Below are 24,564 nucleotides of genomic sequence, written 5' to 3' on the forward strand. Positions count from 1 at the left end.
GCCCAGCTTTGCCTTAAGTAGGCTGCCCTCTGAGTGAAATGGCTTTCAGTATAAGAGCACACAGAGCTTTTGTTAGGCAAGGAAAATGCGGTTCCCAGCTCTTGGTAATATATTCTGTGGGGAGAGGGTGCCTCTTCTTCGTGCCCCTATGCAGCAGTGTGTTACTGCTGGTGCAGAGAGTGACCTATTGCTGCTGGAAAAGAGGACAGATGTTCCTGTAGTGGAACAGGGGACAGTAGGTATGAAGGATTGGCTGAGACCTAATTTCAAACACCAGTCACACTTTAGTTTTTGCTCACATTAGTAATATTATGCCTTAACTTAGTGATGTGGTTTAGGCCCAGCCAGCAGCTGAGCGCCACGCGGCTGCTTACTCACCCCTCCCCCAGCGGGCTGGGGAGGAGAATGGAAAAACAACGGCAAAGCCTCGAGGGTTGGGATAAGGGCAGTTTACTGGGACAGCAAGGGAGAGGGGAACAATCAACAACAGTACTGATAACAGATATTCACAAGGGGTGATAACAGAGAACAATTTACCGATCCAATGACCGACCGACCAGACACTCAGCCTGTCCAGGAACCGCACCAAAAACCATGCTGCCCCCCCTCTGCCCGACTAGCCCCCTTTTGTGGTGAGCATGATGTCACAGGGTACGGAATAGCCCCCGGCCAGCTTGGCTCACCTGTCCTGGCTCCTTGTGAAATTAACTCTGTCCTTGCCAGAACCAGGACACTTAGAAAGCAAAACTTATTAAAAAAGGACAGCCAGTCTGGAGATTCACTCTTGACACGGTCAAACTAGGGCTTCACTTGGCCCCAGAGGTGAAGTAATGCCAATGCTTAGCAATGGGGACTATTTTGAACCAAGAGCAGTTGTAAACACTGGAGAACAGTGGTCTTCCTCATGTGGCAGATGCAGGCCAGAAAGGAAAGCCACGGTACGTCACAGTTAAACACAGTGTTTATGCCCCACGCCTGTCACATCGGGGTAGGTGTCATGGGTTTTGGGACCTCTTGGAGCAGGTCAATGTGAAGCACAAACACCTGCACTCTGTCTATGTAGAAATGGTGCGCAGCTGTCTGAGTCATGACGGTCACACACTTGTACACAGAGCACTGGTTTCTGAGGGGCAAGCCTATGTATGATGTCATAAGTCAGTGGCATCAGTAGAACCACTGCCACCAGGGCTCCAGGCACGTGTTTGACCCCTGGTAGAGTGGTGGCAGGGCAATCCTACCGAGATGGTGTCCAGCACATGAAGTCACCACAGCTGTACAGGAAAGGTCTGCAAGAACGGCAGCAGCGTATGCAAGCTGTTTGAACCTGTAAGGGACAGCCACGTATCTGTGACTCAGGGTAGCCTCAAGGCCATGCAAGAAACTAAAGCAGTAGTCGTAGACATTGGCACGAGTTCCTTCAAATGTGGCTTTGCAGGGGACCCATGGCCTTCCTACATTGTTTCATCTACGGTTGGTAAGCCTATACGGGAGACTGGGAGCAATCAGAAAGAAACCTTTGTTGGAAGAGAACTTCAGAATAGCAGCGTACCCTTAACACTCATCAACCCAATAAGACATGGCACAGTGGTGGACTGGAACTGTGTCCAAGATACTTTGCAGTGTATTTTCCAGATGGAGATGAAGATTCAGCCAGAGGACCATGCTGTTCTGGTGTCAGTGCCTCCCCTGTGTTCCATCACTGACAAGGAGAGATACGCTGAGATGATGTTTGAAGGATTTCACATACCTGCCGTCCACTTTGCCTACCAGTCCCGTTTATCCATGTACTCTTATGGAAAAACATCAGCTCTTGTGGTGGAAAGTGGCCATGGTGCTTCGCATGTGGTTCCCGTCTATGAAGGTTATGTGATACGTAGCATCACTGGGAGAGTAGATTATGCAGGCTTGGACGTCACATGTTATCTCATGAAGTTACTAAATGACTCTGGACATGTGCTCACAGAACAGCAGCTAGACATTGTACAAGATCTCAAAGAGAAGTCTTGTTACACTTCTCTGGACCTTACACAGGACTTGAGTTTGCCTATTCAGAAAGAACAAATGAATTATGAGCTGCCAGATGGACACCTTGTAACTGTAGGCAAGGAGAGATTCCTTTGTGCTGAAGTGCTCTTCAAACCAGCCTTACTTGGCTTACAGCAGCCAGGGCTCTTGCAGCTGACACTTGCCTGTCTCAAGAAGTGTGATGCTGACGTCAACAAAAAAATGGTGGGGAACATCCTGCTGTGTGGGGGCAGCACTATGATGGAGGGCTTTGTCGACCGCTTCCAGATGGAACTGGCCAGGATGTGCCCCAGTGACAACCTCATCACAGCTGCATCCCCTCAAAGAAAGTCTTCTGTTTGGGTTGGTGGGTCTGTTCTGGCCTCACTCCACTCTTTCCAGGAGCTCTGGGTTTACAGGAGTGAATATGAAGAACGTGGATCTTCCTGCATTTTTAAGAAGTGCTACTGAGGAAGACACTGGGTGCTTTAGAAAGATCAGTGACAAAGGGTACCTGAATCAATTCAAGAGCATCTCCCTTCCACTCTTTGCTGTAAGAGATTGCTGCTGGAGTTGCACTCTTTTTGTGATATTGTGCGCCTGAAATAGTTTCTTTTCTATTTAATGAAGCTAGGCAGCAGAGAGGTGACAAACTTCTCACGAGAGAATTGTGCTTCCATATAGAACCATAGAATAATTCAGGCTGGAAAAGACCTTTAAGATCATGGAGTCCAACCATTAACCTAGCACTGCCAAGTCCACCACTAAACCATGTCCCTAAGCACCACATCTATGCATCTTTTAAATACCTCCAGGGATGGTGACTCCACCACTTCCCCAGGGCAGCCTGTTCCAGTGCTTGACAACCCTTTTGGTGAAGAGATTTTTTTTCCTAATATCCATTCTAAACCTCTCCTGACGCAACTTGAGGCCATTGCCTCTTGTCCTATCACTTGTTATTTGGGAGAAGAGACTGACACCCACCTGGCTACAACCTCCTTTCAGGTAGTTGTAGAGAGAGATGAGGTCTCCCCTCAGCCTCCTTTTCTCAAAACTAAACCAACCCCAGTTCCCTCAGCTGCTCCTCATAAGACTTGTGCCCCAGACCCTTCACCAGCTTTGTTGCCCTTCTCTGGACACACTCCAGCACCTCAATGTCTTTCTTGTAGTGAGGGGCCTAAAACTGAACACAGGACTCGAGGTGCAGCCTCACCAGTGCTGAGCACAGGGGCACAATCGCTTCCCTACTCCTGCTGGCCACACTATTTCTGATACAAGCCAAGATGCTGTTGGCCTTCTTGGCCACCTGGGCACACTGCTGGCTCATGTTCAACTGGCTGTCCACCAACACCCCCAGGTCCTTTTCAACCAGGCAGCTTTCCAGCCACTCTTCCCCAAGCCCGTAGCGTTGCATGGGGTTGTTGTGACCCAAGTGCAGGACCTGGCATTTGGCCTTGTTAAACCTCATACAGTTGGCCTTGGCCCATTGATCCAGCCTGTCCAGATCCCTCTGCAGAGCCTTCCTGCCCTCAAGCAGAGCAACACTCCCGCCCAACTTGGTGTCATCTGCAAACTTACTGAGGGTGCACTTGATCCCCTCATCCAGATCATTGATAAAGATGTTAAAGAGAACTGACCTCAGCACTGAGGCCCTGGGGAACACCACTTGTGACTGGCCACCAACTGGATTTAACTCCATGCACCACAACTCGGAATCCATCCAGCCAGTTTTTTTACTTGGCAAAGAGTACGCCCATCCAAGCCATGAGCAGCCAGTTTCTTCAGGAGAATGCTGTGGGAAATGGTGTCAAAGGCTTTACTAAAGTCCAGGTAGACAACATCCACAGCCATTCCCTCATTCACTGAGTGGGTCACCTTGTCGTAGATGGAGATCAGGTTACTCAGGCAGGACCTGCCTTTCATGAACCCACACTGACTGGGCCTGATCACCTGGTTGTCCTGTATGCACTGCGTGATGGCACTCGAGATGATCTGCTCCATAACCTTCCCCAGCACCGAGGTCAGACTGACAGGCCTGTAGTTCCCTGAATCCTCCTTCCAGCCCTTCTTGTGGATGGGCATCACATTGGCTAACCTCCAGTCAACTGGGACCTCCCTAGTTAGCCAGGACTGCTGATACATGATGGAAAGTGGCGTGGTGAGCACTTCTGCCAGCTCCCTCAGCACTCTTGGGTGGATATCATCCGGCCCCATAGACTTAGGTGTGTCTGAGTGGAGTAGCAGGTCGCTAACCATTTTCCCTTGGATTATGGGGGCTTCATTCTGCTGCCCATCCCTATCTTCCGGCTCAGGGGGCTGGGTACCCAGAGAACAATATAGCCACCTGTGCTCAGAATTGGGACGTTTCTTAATGTGTTGGATTTGCATGGCAAGGTTTTGGTAGCGGGAGGTGGGGGGGGTCTACAGGGGTGGCTTCTGTGGGAAGCTGCTAGAAGCTCCCCCTGTGTCTGACAGAGCCAATGCCAGCCGGCTCCAAGATGGACCTGCTGCTGGCCAAGGCCAAGCCAATCAGCGCCTCTGTGATAACATATTTAAGAAGGGAGAAAAACCCAGAGCTTTTGCAGCCGGAGAGAGGAGTGAGAAGATGTAAGAAACTCCGCAGACACCAAGGTCAGTGAAGATGGGGGGGAGGAGGAGCTCCAGGTGCCAGAGCAGAGATTCCTCTGCAGCCTGTGGTGAAGACGATGGTGAAGCAGGCTGTCCCCCTGCAGCCCATGGAGGAAGGAAGAGGGGGTGTAGAGATTCCACCTGCAGCCCATGGAGGACCCCACGCTGGAGCAGGTGGAGGCACCTGAAGGAGGCTGTGGCCCTGTGGGAAGCCCACGCTGGAGCAGGCTCCTGGCAGGACCTGTGGCCCCATGGAGAGAGGAGCCCAGGCCAGAGCAGGTTTGCTGGCAGGACTTGTGACCCCGTGGGGGACCCACACTGGAGCAGTTCGTGAAGGACTGTAGCCCGTGGGAGAGACTCACGTTGGAGAAGTTCATGAAGGACTGTCTCCCATGAGAAGGACTCCATGTCGGATCAGGGGAATGATTAAGAGGAGTCCTCCCCGTGAGGATGAAGAAGCAGCAGAAACACCGTGTGATGAACTGATCACAACGCCCGTTCCCCATCGCCCTGTGCCGCTGGGGGGGGTGGGGGAGGAGGTTGAAGCCGGGAGTGAAGTTGAGCCCAGGAAGATGGGAGGGGTGGGGGGAGGTGTTTTAAGAGTTGGGTTTATTTCTCATTCCTCTACTCTGTTTTGCTTGGTAATAAATTAATGAATTTTCTCTCTACGTTCAGTCTGATACTTAGTGATCTCTCCCTGTCCTTATCTCGACCCACAAGCGTTTCGTTATACCTTTTCTCCCGTCTAGTGAAGGAGGGCAGTGATAGAGCAGCTCTGGTGGGCACCTGGCCCCCAGCCAGGGTCAACCCACCATACTTAAGCTAACGCACTATTTCTGCATTAACAGCTTACTTCAATTCCCAGTAACTGCACCTCTTTCTAAGTGCCTCTACAGGACTCAGAAGAGTCAATGTGTTTGTGAAAACAGCAGCCATAGCAGAATGTATTTGGAGATGACATGCGTCACTAGGAAAGCAAAAGAGTATCCTAGTAGAAATCACAGCAAAGCAGATGTGGGGCTGCTGCTGAAAAGCAGCTAAGGTTCAGCAACTGCAAGAGGAGGAGGAGGTGGCAGGAGGCAGGACATCCCTGCTGGAGGTTCCAGGACCGTAGGTGCTGCTTCCTGCTCTACTGCTCCTTAGTCAAAGTCACTCAGGAGGGAGAGGGGTAGGGGAAGACAATGGAGTTCAGTGATGAATTACCACATGAATGATTTAGAAGACTGGTCTTCTACCTGGATGGCAGGCTTAGAGTGATTTTGCCTTGATGGGAGTACAGGAGAATATGACCAGATGGTCTTCAGCTTTTGACCATCACCATGATGGAAAAGCAGAACTCATATATGTATATTAAAGGAACTGCTGTGTTTAGGCACAAGTATGAATCCTCAGTAAGCCAGCAGTAGTTTTACCTTTTCTTGGGTTCTTTAAAGAGGGGATCTCTTTCTAGACCATAGATTAGGCTGTGCAAGGCCTCAGCATTTCTTGGCCTCAGATACAAGAATGCCAGGAATTAGCAATGTCAGCGCTGCATTTCATTTGCAGGGCCAGAGTGCTCCATAGCCTGGAGGACCACAGACTCCATCACCCCTTTCCCCTGATCTGAAAGATGGCATCTGTATTTCATCTTGGACTATGTTCTGCTACCATTTTGAAGACCCACACCCAGTAAAACACTCCTACCCTGTGCAGCCTTTCATGTGTTTTGCTATCTCAAGGCTTTACTCTTGGAGAATTTCTTTCCAGCACATGACAATGGGCATAAGCCATCCCCGCACCACCCAGAACAGGCCACGTAACTCAGAGCAGCTGGAAATAAGACCACTCCAATGCTTCACTGACAAAGGATTGTTTTATCCCTCCAACCCCAAGCCAGCACAGCACATACAGCGCAGTATGATGGAGTTCTCACATCACAAAAGCAAGGATGTGCAGCACTAGACACATACTAATGCTGTGTAGTAAGAACACAGCCCATTGCTGTGTCATCAGATACCTCCAGCAGACAGGAAGTGCCTTCTTTGTGCTGACATTTTTCCACAGCACCTAACTGGCATGGCTTGCACTGAATACAGCAGCTGCCGGACCAAAATTAACTGACAGAGGGCTGTGACCGCTGAAAGGGTTTCCAGCCTGGCCTGCAGAGCTTGTCCCCCTCCTCCGCTCCCAGGACTGCTGCTGTTACTTCTCAAGTCAGATAGCAGAAGTATTCTGGGGTAAAACCCAGTTGTTGGGTATGAGGTTGTTGGAACTGTTCTGCAATAGCACGGAACATAATCAGGGTACAGCTGCTGCTGTCAGTGCCATACAGCAACATTAGCTATCTCAAAACTGAGATAATTAGGGCAGTATTATGCACCAGTATGTGACACTGACACTCCCCACCCCACTTTCTGCTTTTATTCATGTTTCCCTCTACCTGAGGAAAGGGGTATGCTTTCAGGACACTTAATGGCTGTTGGTACTGCAGGTTTCACTGATCTAACAAAATGATTCTGATGAAAATCTGGCATTACCAATATCCAGCCTCCACAGAGAAAACACAACTCATTTGTTTAGCAACTACAACAATTCGCTACTGGTACACACTTACTGGTGAGATCTCTAAACCAGGCTGAACAGCTTTAAAAGGTGACCTGTCATCATGGCAGGTACCATCCAGGGGACGGAGTGATGGCAGAGAAAAGAGCCTGTCTGACACTGGTGGAGTTGATTCATCCAGAAGGGAGGGAACAGTGGTGGGAGATGTTGGATTCAACCAGCAGCATTTGGAGCTGCCACCGTTACTCCCCAACCTGACAAACCACCTCTGCAGTGGGATGTGAGTGGCTGCCCCCATTAGTGTGATGTCATACAGTCACACCCTCCACTGGTGTAGGCACTCTTCACTTACACAGCCCTAAGAACAGTGTATCAGAAACACCAGGACAACAATGTTTTCTGTAAAGATGTAATTAAATTATATGAACAGTTACAGCTCAGAGTCCACTGGGATTCCTTAGCTTTCAGTTATTGGAGAAGATGTAGTTTCCACTGTAGATTTTTATTGAGTTTTGGTGGAATAAGTAATTCTGGATCTGGAAGGCAAACAGCACAAGTGTCAGAACGGAGGGTAACAGCAATATGGTTTCTTCAGGAGCTGTCAACTACTTATTTTACTTTCCTCTACATCAAAGGACACCGAGAAGTCTCTGACACATGGCATTTCCCTTTAGTGACTGATCACACAGCAGAACTGCTTACAGAAATAAATTTCCAGGGCAAAACAAGTCCCCTCTCCATTAAATGTTATTGTTCAGAATGAGGAGGTGACTATCAATGTCAGAAAGCAGAACTCTTGTCCATTCAGCAATAACTGGGAATCATACACAACAGCCAGCTGGCTCTTAAGTGTGAATAAGAGGTGCAAGGTTTTCTCCGGAGCAGCCCTGGCAAGTGGCAATAGACAGGTTGCATCTAGAGGTTCATTAGAGGATTTCTCCACGCAATTCCAGGACTAATAGGGAAACAGACTGTAAGACCAGTGGGGAAGAGGGAAGACAGAGGGAAGATGGGACCAGCCCTTGCTAGGTCTCTCAGCCCCACGTATGCATTAGCTGCAAGGACTTCAAGATAGTAAAAGACCATGACAGACTGTAGCCTGGCCTGGTCAAGAGTGGTACGCAACTGTTTTTCATTTGCATCACCTGCTTTGCTTGGGTTTTGTTTCCTTCTCTTTTTGTTATTTGTCTTTTAATTACAATTTATTCATTTTATTATTATTGTTACTATTACTATTATTTTATTTCGATTATTAAACTGTTCTTATCTCAATCCACGAGTTTTCTCACTTTTACCCTTCCGATTCTCTCCCCCATGCTCACTCCCCCAGGGTGGGATGGGGCTTAGTTGCCGGCTGGTGTTAAACAACAATACTCACACATTCCTTAAGATAGACTTCCAATGCCCTTGCAACAGACAGACACTACACACACAGAGGAAGTCAGGAGCGTAATTGAGACAGTAGTTTTAGCACAGGACTTCAGAGAAAATCTTATTAAGAAGGCTGCTCACTTGCCAAAAGACAGGAGGGTACACCATAAAGAAAAGCAAGAAACTCCTACAACTGAATAAATGCTGCAACTGTTGGCAGCCAGCAATACTTGGAGAGCCTCAAAACCCACCGACCTCACTGACGTTTCACACCCATACCTAACTCAGAGCCACAACTAACCTTGTACAACAGGAGTCACCATCCTCTTCTGCTGATAGGCAGCCATAATGCTGTTAGCAGTTGAATTGGGTCCCAGGACCTGTACAAAGAAGCAATATCCATGTTCCAACCTGCACAAAGCAAGGCAAAGAGCAGGGATAGCTGCAAAGTAAACTCTGCTGTTAGTCTCCAAAAGCAGAAGCAGCTGCCTGCAGGAGACCTCAGAGTACAAAGTGACCAGGGACATGCGATCAAAGCCCAGTAATGTCTCAGAAAAGTTAACAGAAAGGCAGAGAGAACTGCTTTCAGACAGCTTCTCAGGACACAGAAGCCTTATCCCAGCACCTACTTCTTCACAGCACTGTGTCATGACTTGGCAGGACTACTTTCATTATACTGCCAGCAATGTTTAACGTTCATTTGAGTGTCTCAGCTCCCTGTCACATAGAACAGTTTCAATTTGTCCTTAGAGTCTTGCTAATCAGTAGTTAGGGAGAAGATACTGGGGAATATCTCGTGTTCACCATAAATGCTCAGAAACTACTTACTAGAAATAGACTTACTTTGGAAGGGACCTAAGTGCAGTCCTCATTATTTCCTTATTCTGCATTAAGCTGAAGCTCAGAAACCTGATGTAACCCTTCTTTTTGCAATATACTGCTTATGATATACCAGTTCAGACTAAATTGACCAGTCTGGTAGCTTTCCACTTCATGCCACCAGGTCTGACAAACACTACTCCATACATAAAAGCTATGCTAATACTTCGACCATCACACCTGAAAAAGAAGACAGTGTTTCTATCTTCTACAATTTACTTAAAATAGAGCTTATGAAAAGAAGTCACCACTAGGACAAGGTAACACAAGCCCTATGAGGCTCATCATGTCCAACATGGCATTCAGTGCAAGGGACACTGCAGGCTATACCTGTTGTACACATCTTGAGCGTACTGACTTGGCAGGTACTGCACAGATGATCTATTTTACCTCTACAGAAAAAAAAAAAATCAGATCTGGAAAGCCAGGGAAGGATTCTGGACTCTCTGCTGAAGAATGCAAAATACTGCTCAATACTTGGTATTGTATACCAGGTGTGATGGGTATTGTGGATGAGCACAGACCGGGCTGACAGAATTCTGCTGCAGGTCTGGAGTCCAGATTTCCGGGATCGAGCTCTCCATCAACTGCAAAACCTCTTCCAGGACTTGCTGCAGTGCCCCAGCTTGCTCATCATAGCCAAACAGCACAAGCTGCTTCAGAAGGATGTGTATGTCTCCTGCAGGAGGGAACAGAAGCACAAGCAATAGCAATTAACACAGGTATGCTAAATAAACAGCTGTATCAGGGCACAGGAACGGGAGCAGCAAATCAGAACTGGTTCTGTCCCTACCCAGCCCCTACCGTGCTCGAGTACAAATGTGAGACAAATCTGTCATGGCACTGGCAAGGCCTCACTTCTCTGCTCCCAAACTTCAAATGTGGAGAGCTCACACTATTATGCGTTCTTCCAGGTACGGAGGCAGATGAACTAAATCAACGTCCACCACAGATGGTCTTATGGACCAGGCAGCTTCTCTCCCCAGCACATCCATTAGAAACAAGAGGGGGCACACTGCCATAGCTGTCCTCACAAGCTGTGGAGTGGATTAAGATCATCAAGTGTCCTACCCTTCACAGTCTCAACAGCACGAACAGTTTCTCCCAGGGCTTCCAGAAGTGCCATATCTTCAAAAGGACTCCCCTCCTTCAAGCTGTATCTCTTGCGTTCAGCCTTGCGCCGGTTCTTTGAGGATCGCCTGGAAAGGAGGATGCTTAATTACAGCGTGCGCAACAGGATTAGCTGTAAAGGATAAGTCTGAAGGAACATCAACCATGTCCATGAAACCTGCTACTCAACTCTACTCTCTCCAGTGAGAGGGGATTGCATGTAAGCTTATGTATCTTTGTGTCAATGTTCTCAATGCTACTCAACCAATATCCTTTGTGGTCTGAAACACAAGTCAGCAGTCAGGCTGTTTCTCTACTACAAAAAGGACTGCTCTGTGCTCCAGCAAGGTTAAAGCATTGCTCTAAGCACAAAGACAGGTAAATTGTTTGGCAGCAGTCACTGTCAGCCAAAGCTGAGCTTTACTTAAAACAATTTAGTGCCAGGGTCTGTGCTTGCCTGTGCACATTTTCATTTCTGATATCTACAAGCTGTGCACTAATCAGCTCAGTTTCTGCCTATTATCACAGGAAAACAACTTCTAATCATAGGCTAGTAATAGTTACACAAGGTCCCCAAAGGATCAGCACACTCTGACACAGGTATGCTCAATACTTCGTTTGCATTCTCTTCCTCTTTTCACCTAGGCCACAGGGAATGCCCTAAAAAGTCCACAGTTTTCCCACATGTCAGCTAGGGAATTCAGAAGTGGTCCCACAGACCACACCAGCCTCTAACACACCCCACCCCACACTGCAGCTCATGTTCTTAAGAGCACTCAAAAGCAACACTGTGGGAAGACATCGGTATGAAATTTAGTAGCAAGCCCCACCCAAAACCCAGGACAAAGAGCACACGCCATGCGCACAAGCTGTTAACGTTTGAGGATCTCTGCCCATATTCTGTGTTGAGCTTCCCACAGCCAGCTATTCTGGCAACATGCCTGACACCCACAGAGCCAGCTCCTGCCCAGAGTCTGTGTTCACAGCTCTTCTGCTGGGCACTCAGTTCCTGTTGCACTAGTAGCTTCTGGCATTTTCGCCTCTCCCCCTCCCAGTAAGAGTTAAAATAACCACAAAATGCCTATAATTAAAGTAGCTTCAAGGCACGCACAGCTGTGAGGAGGAGCATGCCAAGCATAAGCAAGCTGCCCTCCCAAATGCTGATGCCAGGGTAGCCACTACCTAATTTGGAGGCAGATACCTACGCTGATATTCTTGAATTGCTCTGTGAATATTTGCTGTTCATGTCACTGGTTGTCACAACACTGCTGGTTTCAGAGAAAAGATCCAATCCTGGGCAATTTGGCATTTCATAATCTGCAAAACACGTTAACAACTGTCACAGTATGGAAAAAGGTCACACTTATTCCAAGCTTCCTCTCTGGGTAATCTATGTAGCTTGTTGGAGAAGCAGCTTGTGCAGATTCATTCTACCTGCTGGCATTTCAGGGCCTTACAGCTCTCAACTCCTCTCAGCCAGCACATGAGAAGAAACAGTAATTGTGAGAAGAACACTGCTCCTCTGCCCTGGTGGGGACTGTGATATTAAACAGCACAATCAGAGGGATGACAATCTCAGTGCAGCAAATCTGGACCAGGACAAAGCATTCTGCTTTCAGAAAACTGCCCTGAGCCTGTGTGAGCTGACAGGTGAATATGCCTGGTAGGTACTCAGCACAAAGGACATGCTGAGCACTGTCTGACCCGGCCAAGCTGGCATTGTGGAAACAATGCTGTGTCATTCTGAAGAGCTTTCAGGTGCATTTTGATCCCGTGAAAGCTGTGACACAGATAGCACTGAAAAGAAAGCTGTCTTTACAGAATGAGCAAGGTCAAACGATCACAGTCCAAGTATGGTGTGAGGAGAGGGTGAGAAGAATGCTGTTCTACTTTTGTAGATACCACTGAAGCTAAAAGAGACCACAGCGCCACCAGGCAAATGGAGACCACAAAGAAAAAGATGATCACAATTACTTATGCAGGAGAAAGTCTGTGTGCATTTCAATACCAACCCTGCAGGCTCTCGCAAGCCTTCTCCTTCAGCTCTCGGACCACTTGCAGGCGACTCTTATGGCGAAGAAATGCTGTTTTCTGAGAATCTAGGAAGATCAGCTGACTTTTCTGAGCTGCTCAGTAAGAAAATCAAAACATGAACATTTGTGCAACAGAAGCAGAAAAGCATTTTTTTTACACAAGAAGTGTTGAAGTTTCCTTCAACAAGCTCAGAAGTCAGGTGCAAAGCATGCAAAAGGACTCAAGTGGAAGGAAATTCAAAGCTTATTATACAGGAGGCCACCAAACAAGATGCACCCGGATGCAGAGTGAATTAACCTGCCAGACAAGCATTTTCTAGAACAAGAGTCTGTTTCAGATACGGGAAGAGCAGAAAGCTCTCTGGCAAATCTCTTTACATTAATTAGGTTTGAATTAAAGAAAAAAATCCCTCAACTCATAAAACCTACTGCCCATAGCACAAAAAAGGAAAAACAACTAATCCATCCTTCCTGGATAGAAGGGAGAATTCCCACCCCCCCACCCCCAAAAAAAACCCGAACCAAACCATCAAAACTACTCCTAAAAGCTTATAGGACAGTCATCCATTTTCTTAGTCTGTAGTTCTGCTGCCGCATGCGCTCTGGAACAAGGACTGCCCTGCTTGTTCATGGATGTGCAGACACAGACCTCTTTGCGGTTTGTGACTGTGAGGTCTGGAAAAGCTCAGAATGAGCTTGTCTAAGCTAAAAAGAGCTCATGACACTGCAGGGCTTCAAGCTGCATTGAATAGAACCAAATGCAGCTAACTGGGCAGCATCAGTTGGGCAGACTCAAAGCATCCTTCCACACAGCTTTCAGTACTGGAGTGCTGTGACTTCTCACAGACCCAGTAAAGACCTTCTTCAGCCTCTATAGCACAGAGAAGCCTCAGATTCTTGCACAGATTCACCTTCCAGAATAGCAGGTTTGAAGTTGGTCTCCAGGATATCCAGTCTACCATACTTGTGAATCTGGATCAGAGAAATGAAACAATATATTATTTAACGATCTAACCCAGATCTCATCCCTCTGTTCTTGTGCTCTAAAGAAATATTTCCACTGGTTCTTGAGCTTTGAAATATCTTACCAGTCGTAAAGCCTCTTCCCAGAGAGCCCCTTCTAAGAGCAGGACAACAGCCTCTTCATAGTCCTAGAAGGAAAGAGCAACCGTGTACTGCTACTGATGCTAGTAATACACATTCAAGTAGCACTTACTCAGATGCACATTTCTACGCAGCAGTATCAGTCAGGACAGGAAAACACTACTATGCCAGGTGCTTTGCAGTACTGACAGAAAAAAACCCCAAACTACGTTACTTCTCCCATGCCGAGAGGAAATCCCTCTGAACTGTCTTCTTTATTCCAGCCCTCATGCTTCAGCTTTCTGAGATAAAAGCTTTTCATACCAAAGCAGGGGCAGGTTCAGGAGTGGAAAAATGCAGCATTCATCCCCACCCTGCTCAATGCATCACCTGGACCTGCACTGCCCTCCCCAAGAGACCCCATGGCACAGACTGTTTTGCTGTCAGTGTGCATGGAGTCACATGTGGCTCAGGAGAAAAGACAAAACACAGATGGCGTTATCTCTCTGACAGAGGACATGGAGGGTGATTACATTACCTGAGTGTACTGCTCCAGGAGTATGGCTGCCTCTGCATGCTTTCTCTGTTCAACTAGTTTTCCTACAAGAAAAGGTACAGTTCAGCTTTTCAGAAGCAGCTGGATTTTGTGCCACAAAACTACAATGTAGAGGAAAATCCCACTCACTGAGGCACGTTCTACACACACTTGGTCACACAATCTGCCAAGTAAAAAGAAGGGCTTCTTGACGCCAAGAATTCATGAACTTGCAACATCATCAGCCAGTTGCTTCTGAAGTTGCTAGTGCACGTCCCTAAAGGTCAGCAGGAGAGTGTTTTCCTCCAGGTCTGAGACACAAATAATGAAGAGTCTCTTAAGTGGAGGAGGGCAGGATGTACAAAGGAAATCTCTCTTGAAAGCTTCAGTGTATCACAGCCTTGCTATATGCAGGGAGCACTTTGACACCTGCTCTCTGTGGTATGGACTGCAGCCGTCAAGCTTGTGGGATTCAGGGCTTCTAGTCCCAAGTCAGAACCAGCTTTGGCACTGGTTAGTATGCTAGGATGCAACGTAAAGAGAGCAAGTGATACACAACACCAAAAAAAAAAAAGAAAAAGAAAAAAATAGAAATTACCCAAGCAAAGCAATGTCACCCAAGACAGCTTGTGTCTGCTCATTTTGCTAAACTACAGTTGTAATTAAGATGGGCACCAGAAAAAGTATTAAAGGGAAGACATGAAGGATTCAAATCTCATTAAGTGACAGAAAAAGAAAATACTGGAATATCCAACTCTGGAAGACTACACTCCCAGAAGCCACATTCCTACTGTGTAAGTGGAACTTTCATAAACTCTGCCTCTGAGTAACACAGAAACCAGTATGATGCTCCATTTCTCTTGCTGAAATATATGCCAGGTCCACAACATATCTCACGCATGCAATCTGGTATGTCCTAGTGAGCACAAATTCTGAGACCAGCTACCCTTTTCTCTTGCAGTAGGATGGCACATAGCTTCACATGTACCAGCTGGTCCTTGCTGCTAGCAGGTTTTAAGGAGAAAACATGAAGACGCAGCTCTGAATTATCCAATAGCCTTTTAGGTCTGTGACTAGGCACAGTACTTATGTCAATGATGTCTAGAGGCCTCAGTCACATCAGACACTTCAGAGAATCTCCATTCCCTAAGGTTAACCAAAGAGGCAATTTGGAACAGCAGTTCAGCAGCTGGTTGCATGGAAAAAGTGCATGAAGCAGTCAGCATGGAGCATCCAAGGCCACAGACAGCTTGGCAACTCCTGGGTGCCTACTAGCTCAGCCCCAACATCTTTTGGTTCCTTTGAGAAACAGAGGTCATGTGCAATCACACATACCCTTGTGAAAAGTGGGATCTTTGTTCTCCCTTTAAGAATAACACTGCTGAAGACTGAGGGTTTAACTAAATTTTAGGAAAAATCAAAATGAACCAAAAATAACAGCAGCCAGTTTTGCTCTCCACACTTTCATCTCCTCAAGGCCTACCTGCCATGCTGCGTGCCAGGCTGGACAGCTTATCCTTCGTGTAACCAAGCCGTGATGCCATGCACAGAGCTTGCTGCCAGCTGCCACTGTTTTGAAAAGCATCAAGTGCTTTTGTAAAGATACCAGCACGAGCAAGTATCAGTGCAGCCTGTTCATATAGCTGCTTCCGAATCAAGTACTCCCCATATGCATCGCTGATATCCTGCAAGAAAGGGACAAAAAGGAAATAAGAAATCAGCTGTAGAGTCAGTAGCAGTCTTCCATTAGTAAAAATTTAGTGCCCATCAACAAAAGCCTATTCCCACTCTCCCAAGGAAACTCCAGGCACAATGTTCCTATCCTACTTCGAATTTTGTATCAAGCCAAGGGCTGATGATTAGCGCATGGAGACACCCCACAGAGCTAAAGTAAGAGACATGGGGAGGTACCTAACTCTCCAAGCCAAAGGCTGGGTAAATGACATACTGCAGGAAATCAGCACCTTCTTCCCAACTCACACGTGTGGTTTTTGTTAGAATGTCTCCCTGAACCAACTTACTCCAGGAGTCAAACATTGGCACAAGGGAGGATGCAAGCCCTGCAACTCTATAAGCACAGGCTCCTGTGAATCAGTACCCTAAGCTTCACTATGCTATTCAAAGCTCACAATCTCCATAAAGACAGGGTGGGTGGATTTGACTGGAATACAGAAGGAATAAAGAAAGACTCCCAGTGAGCTAGAGTCAGGAACAGACCTCCCTCACGAGGACAAAGTCCTTTCTGCTTTCACCATATACAGACTAAGTTTCTGTATTTCCTCTCTTACTTCTTAATTTACTTCTTTTACAAAGGCTTGTGTGTTATGTATTTACAATATCTAGGTTAAATCATATTAAACACATTCATTTACATTTTACCTCAGCCTTGGGCAAGCTAAAGTTCTTCAGTAATATCGAAACCAACAAGGGACACTACATGCTAGGAAACAGCACATCTGCAAGTACCCCGAGCTCTCTAGTGCTCTTCAGAACAGTTTAAGGATAACAAAGTGTCCCCACACAACCTGCAAGTGCCAGACAGAAAGCTGGTATCACAAAGATTAAGACAGGAAGAAAAGTCTTTCTGTGGTAAGAGGAATTCTACAGCACACCACAAGATAGTGCAGCAGAAACTGAACTCCCAAGTGCTCTCCTGGTCACGGGATCAAAGAAGCAACAGTTACTCCTTTGATGACCAGACTTTGCAGGGTCAGTGCTGAGAGTCATTCCAGCTATTATCTTGAAGAGGGTCTCAGACAACACAGAAACAGCAATGATCTGCAGAACTTGAACACAAGCAGCTGCTGTCTCAATTCCTGCCCTCACTCAAGGTGCCAAGGACATGCAAACATACGTGTGAGAGAATAAAAAGCTTGCACACTGCAGCGTCACGTGCTCACACACCTTGTACTCCTGAGTGCTACAGGGGTATAGCTTCAAGGCTTCACAATACAGATTCTGATCCTTCACCAAGTTCAGAAATTCAGAGAAGTGTTCAGGACCTGCAGAAATAATTTTTTTTTGTAGCAATAAAAGAGAAAGTATATGGCTCTCATGGCTCCCAGCCAGTCTGGATTCACTGGCATTCACTGCGTTAAGAAGCAACTAGAGCTGCTTGGGTGGAAGAGCACAAAAGCACCTATTCTACTATTGTAAAATCAAGGTGTTCACTTCCTTGAGGTTTGTTCCACTTCTGCCAGGAATACTAACTGGGGACAAATTACCTACAACAGGAACAAAACAAGACTTATGCTTCATGATCACAGAGCAGTAAACATTCTCACCCCTTTCTCGCTGCACCAAGCTACATTACAAAACACGTGTAGCAGAAGTAAGTTAACCATGCACTACCAGGAAGGAAGATGGCTTTGTGCAATCCTTCTCTTTCTTCAGCTATTTCCCCCCAAAGGCTCTCCAAAATGGATATGTTCCACTGCAGAATTTCTCCTTAGAGATGTTGAATGCAGGACACCTACCACATTTGCTGAGGTGCTCAAGAGCTTTTGTGTATCTCTTCAAGTGTCTGTCTATTGTATATCGCTGATAATTGGTTTCCATTTTCCGGAGTTTATTTAAGAAGGGCAAGTATTCTTTTGGGTCCTGCAAAGCATAATAAAAACTGCAGTTGAGCTCATCTGGTAAGACACTTAGTTGCCCCCATCTTCACCAACACACAGTCCTATCTTTGAAATTGTATGATAATACTCTAAAAAGGCTTTTTTTTTTTTAAATAATGTAAGCCATCTTAAAGAATCAATTCTGTATACGTACTCTTGCCAGGAATCACTAACTTAAATTACCAGGCTCCCACATAGACTTCAGCAGCATGTAAAGGCTGGTGACATTTAAAATGAGGCTGAGGGGAGACCTTATCACTCTCTACAACTACCTGAAAGGAGGTTGTAGTGAGGTGGTTGTTGGTCTTTTCTCCCAGGTAAAAAGCAATAGGACAAGAGGAAACAGCCTCAAGTTGTGCCAGGGATGGTTAGATTGGATATTAGGAACAATTTCTTCACTGAAAGGGTTGTCAAGCACTGGAACAGGCTGCCCAGGGAAGTGGTTGAGTCACCATCCCTGGAGGTATTTAAAAGACACATAGACGTGGCACTTAGGGACATGGTTTAGTGGTGGACTTGGCAGTGCTAGGTTAATGGTTGGACTCCATGATCTTAAAGGTCTTTTCCAAATAAAATGGTTCTATGAAAATTCAAGGATATGTATCATATCACATATTGTTTTCTATTAGCTATTATCATGTATAAATTTGCAGCTGTAATGCTGATCAATTTCCCCCATATCAAAGGTCATAAAATCTCTTAACATGAATAGTGTTTCAACTGACGGACAGCAGGCTCTGCTGTAACATTAGGAAACTCTGAAGATCCTGATGGGCATTTACATTCAGAGATTTCAAATTAAACCTCCTGGAAGAGAGGTGCTATTATCATGGCCACCACCAAAGCAAGAATCATGAGTGCAGAACTGGGAATGTAAGGCATGCAGTCACAACACTTCAGACCACAGTCCCTCCCTTCCCCAGAGCTACTTTGCTGTGCTGTGCTGCCCTAGAAGAGCCCTGCTTCACCTTGAGCACAAGCAAATTCCCAAAGCTGTGCTCAATAAGTAGTAAGGGATGCAGAGACACACCACCTTCCCAGTATCATCCCAAGCACACACAGGACTTCTGAGCCAGGAACCCTGCCTTGGTACAGAGCTATGACTAACAAAACATGTGGGCTGATCTGCAGACTACAAAAAACCTTTGGAAAAGCAGAAAAATAGTTCCTTGGCTGGAACTATAAGCTAAGACCTTTTGAGACTTTTCTGCCACCATGATGACTAAATCAAAGTCATACGTCCCCAAGGAATAATCATACAATTCATTGACATCCACAAGAAAAAGCAGGTACTTCAGTGCTTCTTCTGCACTCACAGCTTTGACATCTGGAGTAATGCTTTCTGTAACAAGACAAAGAAGCATATAATCAGTTACACCATCAGCAGTGGAACCCCGCTCTGAGGGAGGGATGCATTACCAAGCACATCCTTGACACCAGATAGGGATCATCAAACTAACAGCTTGTTCTGTGTTGTAGGAGGGGTTACTTTGCCTTTCCTGGGCAACCTCAAGGACCAGCCCAAGCACAGTAACTTGTTCAGTGTGCAACAGCGACAAGTCAGAAATATTAGCACAGAATAAAAGCAAAGTTTGCCGGTTTGAGATACCAGGACCCAGAATGGGAATCTCCTATGCCATGCTGGGAAAACCAGAGTTCTGACAAGAAAGAGAAAACAGCTTCAACTCTGGGCTATCTGCTGACATACCTAGATAAAAGGATTAGCTGAGGGCATGTACAGCAGCCTATCTTAGCTGATATGCTGCTGTTCCATTAGCACACAGCTAGTTTCAAGTACATTTCTGTTTTCCATGAACAGTCATCTTAAAATAACTTTCAGGGTGAACCACGCTAACAATGAAAACTCCTGCAAACTACCCATTTTCAGAACTTCTGAGTTCCTGATACGCCACCTCTAAGATCATGAACCTTCTGGAGAGCAACTTCCAGTTCTGGAGGACTTTTCTTTACATGTGCTGTCAGTATTGATAGGCAGTATCTGAAGAAAACAGAAACAGTAAATGAAAAAGTGAGAAGGCAGAAACACTACTTATTCCTATTTTAGCACAGTTGATGCAAGTTTTAGTTTACATTTTAGTAAAAACCCAAACAGAACAAAACTACTCAGGTATTTCAATCTTTTTAAAGGAAGGTAGGAAAAATGGGAAGAGAACAGAATACACCAGAAAGGTTTTTCCACTTAGCAAGTCTCCCCAAACACGTCACAAGACTGGAACTGTGTTTTGAGTAGAATGAGCTTCCTTATCATGCGAGCCAGCATAACAGAGAGAGAACACCTCTCTCTGAAAACTCAGATAGCTGGACACAATTTTCCAAATCAAATCTGGCATGAAAATGGTCTTTTTTATAAAAGGAAAGCTTTCTAGGAGGTTATTTCCACTTTCATACATTCACATGTACTATTTCAAAATAGCTTTCCCAGCTAAGGGGATGCTTTGTTTTCCGAAACCATTTGCCGAAAAGTGTCTCAATTTTCTGGGTTGAGCAGCAACCCACCATCTGTTGCTCTTCTATCCACAGTTTCAAATATAAGCTGCCAATGGTTTAACACTGCTTCACTAACCACTGTTATTATCCTATTTTCCCACCCTTTATCCTTGTCTGGTGTTGATTTATCCAAGCAGGATGGTTACCAAAAAGGTAATAATTCAGAAATATGAATTACAAAAGTAATTCAGTCTCAAACGGAACAGCTGAGATCTTTCTGAAAGGCAAGCTGCTCTAAAAAGCCAGCATCTCTTGCAAAAAGACAGCAATCTTGCTCCTGTCTCTCTGTCCCCCATGCCACACAAACTGTTCCTAAATTGAGTGTTATTTCTTAAACCTTTATAGCATCCTGCATCTATTACTTTGGTTCTTGTAGTAAAAAATTGTTTTGCTATCTGTGGAATTATTAGATGATGTGGTTTTCAGGACAGCATCCTCAGCAGATGGAATGTACAGCTACCTGAGGTTTGTGGAGCACACACTCACCTCAGAGGATCTGAAGCAAAATAAGCAATGTTAAGGATCACAGAACCATAGAATGGTTTGGGTTGGAAGACACCTCGAAGATCATCTAGTTCCAACCTCCCTGCCATGGGCAGGGACACCCTCCACTAGACCACATTGCCCAAAGCCCCATCCAACCTGGCCCTGAACACTTCCAGGGAGGGGACCATCCACAACCTCTCTGGGCAACCTGTGCCAGTGCCTCACCACCCTCACAGTAAAGAATTTCTTATATGCAATCTAAATCTATCCCCTTTTAGTTTAAAGCCATTACCCCTTGTCCTGTCACTCCATGCCCTTGTGAACAGTCCCTCTCCAGCTTTCTTGTAGGCCCCCTTCAGCTACTGGAAGGCTGCCATAAGGTGTCCCCGGAGCCTTCTTTTCTCCAGGCTGAACAATCCCAACTCTCTCAGCCTGTCTTCACAGGAGAGGTGCTCCAGCCCTCTGATCAGCTTCGTGGCCCTCCTCTGGATTTGGTCCAACATGTCTTTCTTGTACTGGAGACCCCAGGGCTGGACGCAGTACTCCAGGTGGGGTCTCACCAGAGTGGAATAGAGGGGCAGAATCACCTCCCTTGACCTGCTGGTCACACCTCTTTTGATGCAGCCCACGCTATTGACTTTCTGAGCTGTAAGCACACATTGCTGGCTCATATTCAGTTTTTCATCCACCAACACCCCCACGTCCTTCTCCTCAGGGCTGCTCTCAATCCAAAGGACAGCTTTGCTTTCTGCAAATGACATACTAGAAATCTCTAATGGTTCCTTCACCTACAATAAGAAAATGCTCACTTTTGAGGGTCAATGTGTTCCATGGCAACTCTCATCACATCACATATGAGGTTTACTTTTTTCTGATCACGATGCTGGTGTGGTAGAGCATTACTGCTACCATTCAGAGATGGGTACATGCTCTTTGTGAAATCTTCTTCTCTAAATAAAAACACATACTATTAATACCAGCACTGTCCATCACATAGCCCAGCACAAAGACAATAACATTAAGAAACACAAATGTATGCAGAAAATAACTACTCAACAAAACAGATCATGCGTCATTCAGTACTGACACATAACCTGCCACACTACCAGAAAGCTCTCCAACATCTCTCATCCATCCCAACTGATTCTCAGTCAAGAGCGGCATTGGAAAAAAAACTGGTCAGAACTACTTTAGTTGCATAAAAAAATCAGAAGGCAAGACTTTAATTTTCAAGATACAGCTGTCTTCTGCTAAATCCACTATAGAGATGCTGAGCGCAGAGCACTTTGAAAATTAAGCCATTTGCTTTTATTTCTAGACAAAACTTTAAAGTCAGGTCAAAACTGAAAATAAAGCAGAACAGCTAAGTGACAGCTCCAGCTCCTAAACAACTATTTACTTCAGCAAGCTTGAGAAGTCCTGAAGCTACCAATGCCCTAAAGCCTCTTGTCACTCAACTTTTGAGAAAGAAGTCAGGGGACCTGATTTGGGAATCTAAGCAAGTATCTTGACCTCAGGTTTCAGATAAACAGTGCTGTCTTGGTTCCTCTTTATGAGGGAACAAAACTTTCTCTGTTCAGTTTACCCCACACTGATTGTCCCTGAAACTATTGAGCTTACTCAAGTCTTTATGACCCAACATGTCAAATTTCTGACTCCTTGCACTAACACTGAAAAGCTGCCAATATTTTGACAAAATAATGTACCACCACTGATTACATGCATGCTTACATTTGCAGAATTATACTTACTTCAGTTCTGTGAAAAACAAGTTGAGATAGTTCACAGACTCTATTTGCCTGATAAAGGTTTCTGCATTTTCCAGAAATACCTGAAATCAACAAGACTATTACTACTGTTATTCTGCATAAGTACATTAAGTACAAGAACAAATTCAAAGACCTTCTCTGAACGTACAAAATTAAGGAAATGCTAAACCTGATCTGCCTGCATGAGGCTGCAGCAGTGCAGTGCAGCCATCTCTGCCAAAAGCAGAACTGACAGCACGACCTACTCTTTAGAGACCATTGTTCAATGTCAATGGATTCCAGGCTAGATGGATACGGAAAACAACACAACAGAATTGGGCATACTTGCCTTGGGATTGTGGTCATAGAGAAGATTAAGGTTGATTCGCAGCTTCCTCATACACTGAAATGCTTCCCTGAACATAAGCCTGGAGGAATGAGTCAAGTGGGATAGTTTAAATAGTGGATAGGTGCAATATCTGCAAATAAAAGCAACTGACTGTTGCAACTGTAAGCACAGGCCCCTTGGGAATGGAATAGCATAGGCAATAAGCCATGTAGATTGCCTTCCAGAAAAAATGCACAAGGTCAATCCTCTCATTGCCAGCCTCTGCAGTGGGACATACCAGCACACCAGGTAGAGGAAGAAATACAGTCCTTGCATTACTTTTCTTCCTCTCTTAAAACAGAGAACTACATTTTAATCTAATGGACCAAGTTCGTTTCAGAAAACTTGAGTCCAAGTCAATTAAACAGATAAACCATGAAAAACAGCAAGCTTCATCATGAAGTGACTGAGATGCCTGAAGAAGGGAGCAGACAAAGACTTCTCCCACCCACCCCGTCTCAGTACACATCACCTTCAGAGGTGAAGTGAGAGGCTCCTGGGACTGCTGAAAGCTGGACTTCTGGTAGCCCCAGAAACAGTTTTGTTCCTGCTAACAAAATAAATCACTTTGAGTTTAGCTTCCCTCCCTTCTCCAGCACAAGAAAACCAGGCCAGCCAGCCCCTAACAGCTCAGACTGAGGGAGAGGAGACCAGAATACACCAGTGCCATTTACCTGTCAAGCCACTTCCGAATCTGGGCAAGAACCAGAGCTCGGTGGTGAACAGTCTCCAGATTTCCTCTTGGCATCTATAACACAAGATCCACAGGATTATTTATTTGTAGTTACTCTGCCTACATTGAAGGCAAAGTGAGGACTGGCTAATTTTCTAGGCCTGTTTGCTACTTGCAGGTGCATGGGCCTCTTTCTTCACTTCAAAGGACATGCAATTTCAACAACTGTGGAAAAATCTGAAGATTCTCTCAGCTCAGAAACATTCCTTCCTCAGGACGCTGGACTCCACTCAACCAGGCAAGACCCAGAGCAACCTGATCAAGCTCTCAGGTTACCCCTGCTTTGAGGAAGATGTTGGGCTACACACGTCCAGTGACATCCTTCTCCATCCTGTGAACCTCTGCTGGTTCTGAAGAGTGAGCTCAGCACTTCAAACTTAGCGCCAAGGCTAACGGAGGGCTGCTAGCAAATACAGCTAGTACCAAGAGGTGAGTCTGAGATTCACTGTGAGAGGCCACAATATGTAGCACTACACTACCTCAGCCATTAGGAATCTGAATAGCCCTTCCCAGTTCTGCACATACCCAGCTGCCTGTGCTGAACCTAACTCCCACAGGCATGCTCAAAATCCCTCCACATCCAGCCAGGCAGCTGATTTGTGAGGCGCTGTGCCGCAGCAGTATAGGGCAGCAGCTTTGTTGCACTGCATGCACTGTTCGCAGGTTGGCCAGCTGCCCACTGAGATGGCGCCCCTGCACCCTTGACAGCAGACCTCAGCAGACACTGACCTGCAGCACAACCTTTGTGTTCTGGGGCACAACGGTGACGATACGCGAACCTCGCTCCACCTTGCGCAGGGTCTCACTGTTGGGTGCAGCAGCACTGCTCAGGCCAGTCTGAAGGGCTGAAGACAGCATATTTATCAGCACACACGGCACACTGCAGCACAGCGCCCCAGC

The 24,564-nt window shown here is 46.1% G+C and overlaps 2 protein-coding genes across 3 annotated transcripts in view; one reads left to right on the plus strand and one right to left on the minus strand.

The window, feature by feature from the left end:
- Positions 1-241: 241 nt before the first annotated feature.
- LOC129199903 (actin-like protein 7A) lies at positions 242-3,653 on the plus strand. The gene has a single exon (XM_054811051.1). It carries the CDS (start codon positions 1,372-1,374, stop codon positions 2,473-2,475), a length of 1,104 nt encoding a protein of 367 aa, XP_054667026.1. The 5' UTR covers positions 242-1,371; the 3' UTR covers positions 2,476-3,653.
- Positions 3,654-7,568: 3,915 nt separating this feature from the next.
- The window catches only part of ELP1 (elongator acetyltransferase complex subunit 1), a 33,810-nt gene continuing 16,814 nt past the window's right edge, over positions 7,569-24,564 (minus strand). The window contains exons 18-36 of one of the 2 annotated variants that reach the window (XM_054811147.1): positions 24,394-24,509; positions 23,606-23,679; positions 22,893-22,971; positions 22,547-22,626; positions 21,605-21,745; positions 19,715-19,800; positions 18,995-19,143; positions 17,661-17,784; positions 17,089-17,186; positions 15,668-15,869; positions 14,188-14,249; positions 13,655-13,717; positions 13,478-13,538; positions 12,546-12,659; positions 11,739-11,850; positions 10,495-10,622; positions 9,948-10,102; positions 8,846-8,924; positions 7,569-7,709 (exon numbers count right to left, since the gene is read on the minus strand). In XM_054811147.1, the coding sequence (XP_054667122.1) occupies positions 7,642-7,709; positions 8,846-8,924; positions 9,948-10,102; positions 10,495-10,622; positions 11,739-11,850; positions 12,546-12,659; positions 13,478-13,538; positions 13,655-13,717; positions 14,188-14,249; positions 15,668-15,869; positions 17,089-17,186; positions 17,661-17,784; positions 18,995-19,143; positions 19,715-19,800; positions 21,605-21,745; positions 22,547-22,626; positions 22,893-22,971; positions 23,606-23,679; positions 24,394-24,509 (1,991 nt within the window). In that variant the 3' untranslated portion in view covers positions 7,569-7,641. The remainder of the gene's footprint in view (positions 7,710-8,845; positions 8,925-9,947; positions 10,103-10,494; positions 10,623-11,738; positions 11,851-12,545; positions 12,660-13,477; positions 13,539-13,654; positions 13,718-14,187; positions 14,250-15,667; positions 15,870-17,088; positions 17,187-17,660; positions 17,785-18,994; positions 19,144-19,714; positions 19,801-21,604; positions 21,746-22,546; positions 22,627-22,892; positions 22,972-23,605; positions 23,680-24,393; positions 24,510-24,564) is intronic. The other variant, XM_054811149.1, reaches the window with a different exon arrangement.

The sequence above is a fragment of the Grus americana genome, chromosome Z (assembly GCF_028858705.1).
Source record: "Grus americana isolate bGruAme1 chromosome Z, bGruAme1.mat, whole genome shotgun sequence".
NCBI classification, from domain to species: Eukaryota; Metazoa; Chordata; class Aves; order Gruiformes; family Gruidae; genus Grus; species Grus americana.

Bases quoted from the DNA above. Each gene is read 5' to 3' on its own strand.
- LOC129199903 (XM_054811051.1), top strand. From the start codon at position 1,372: ATGCAAGAAACTAAAGCAGTAGTCGTAGACATTGGCACGAGTTCCTTC.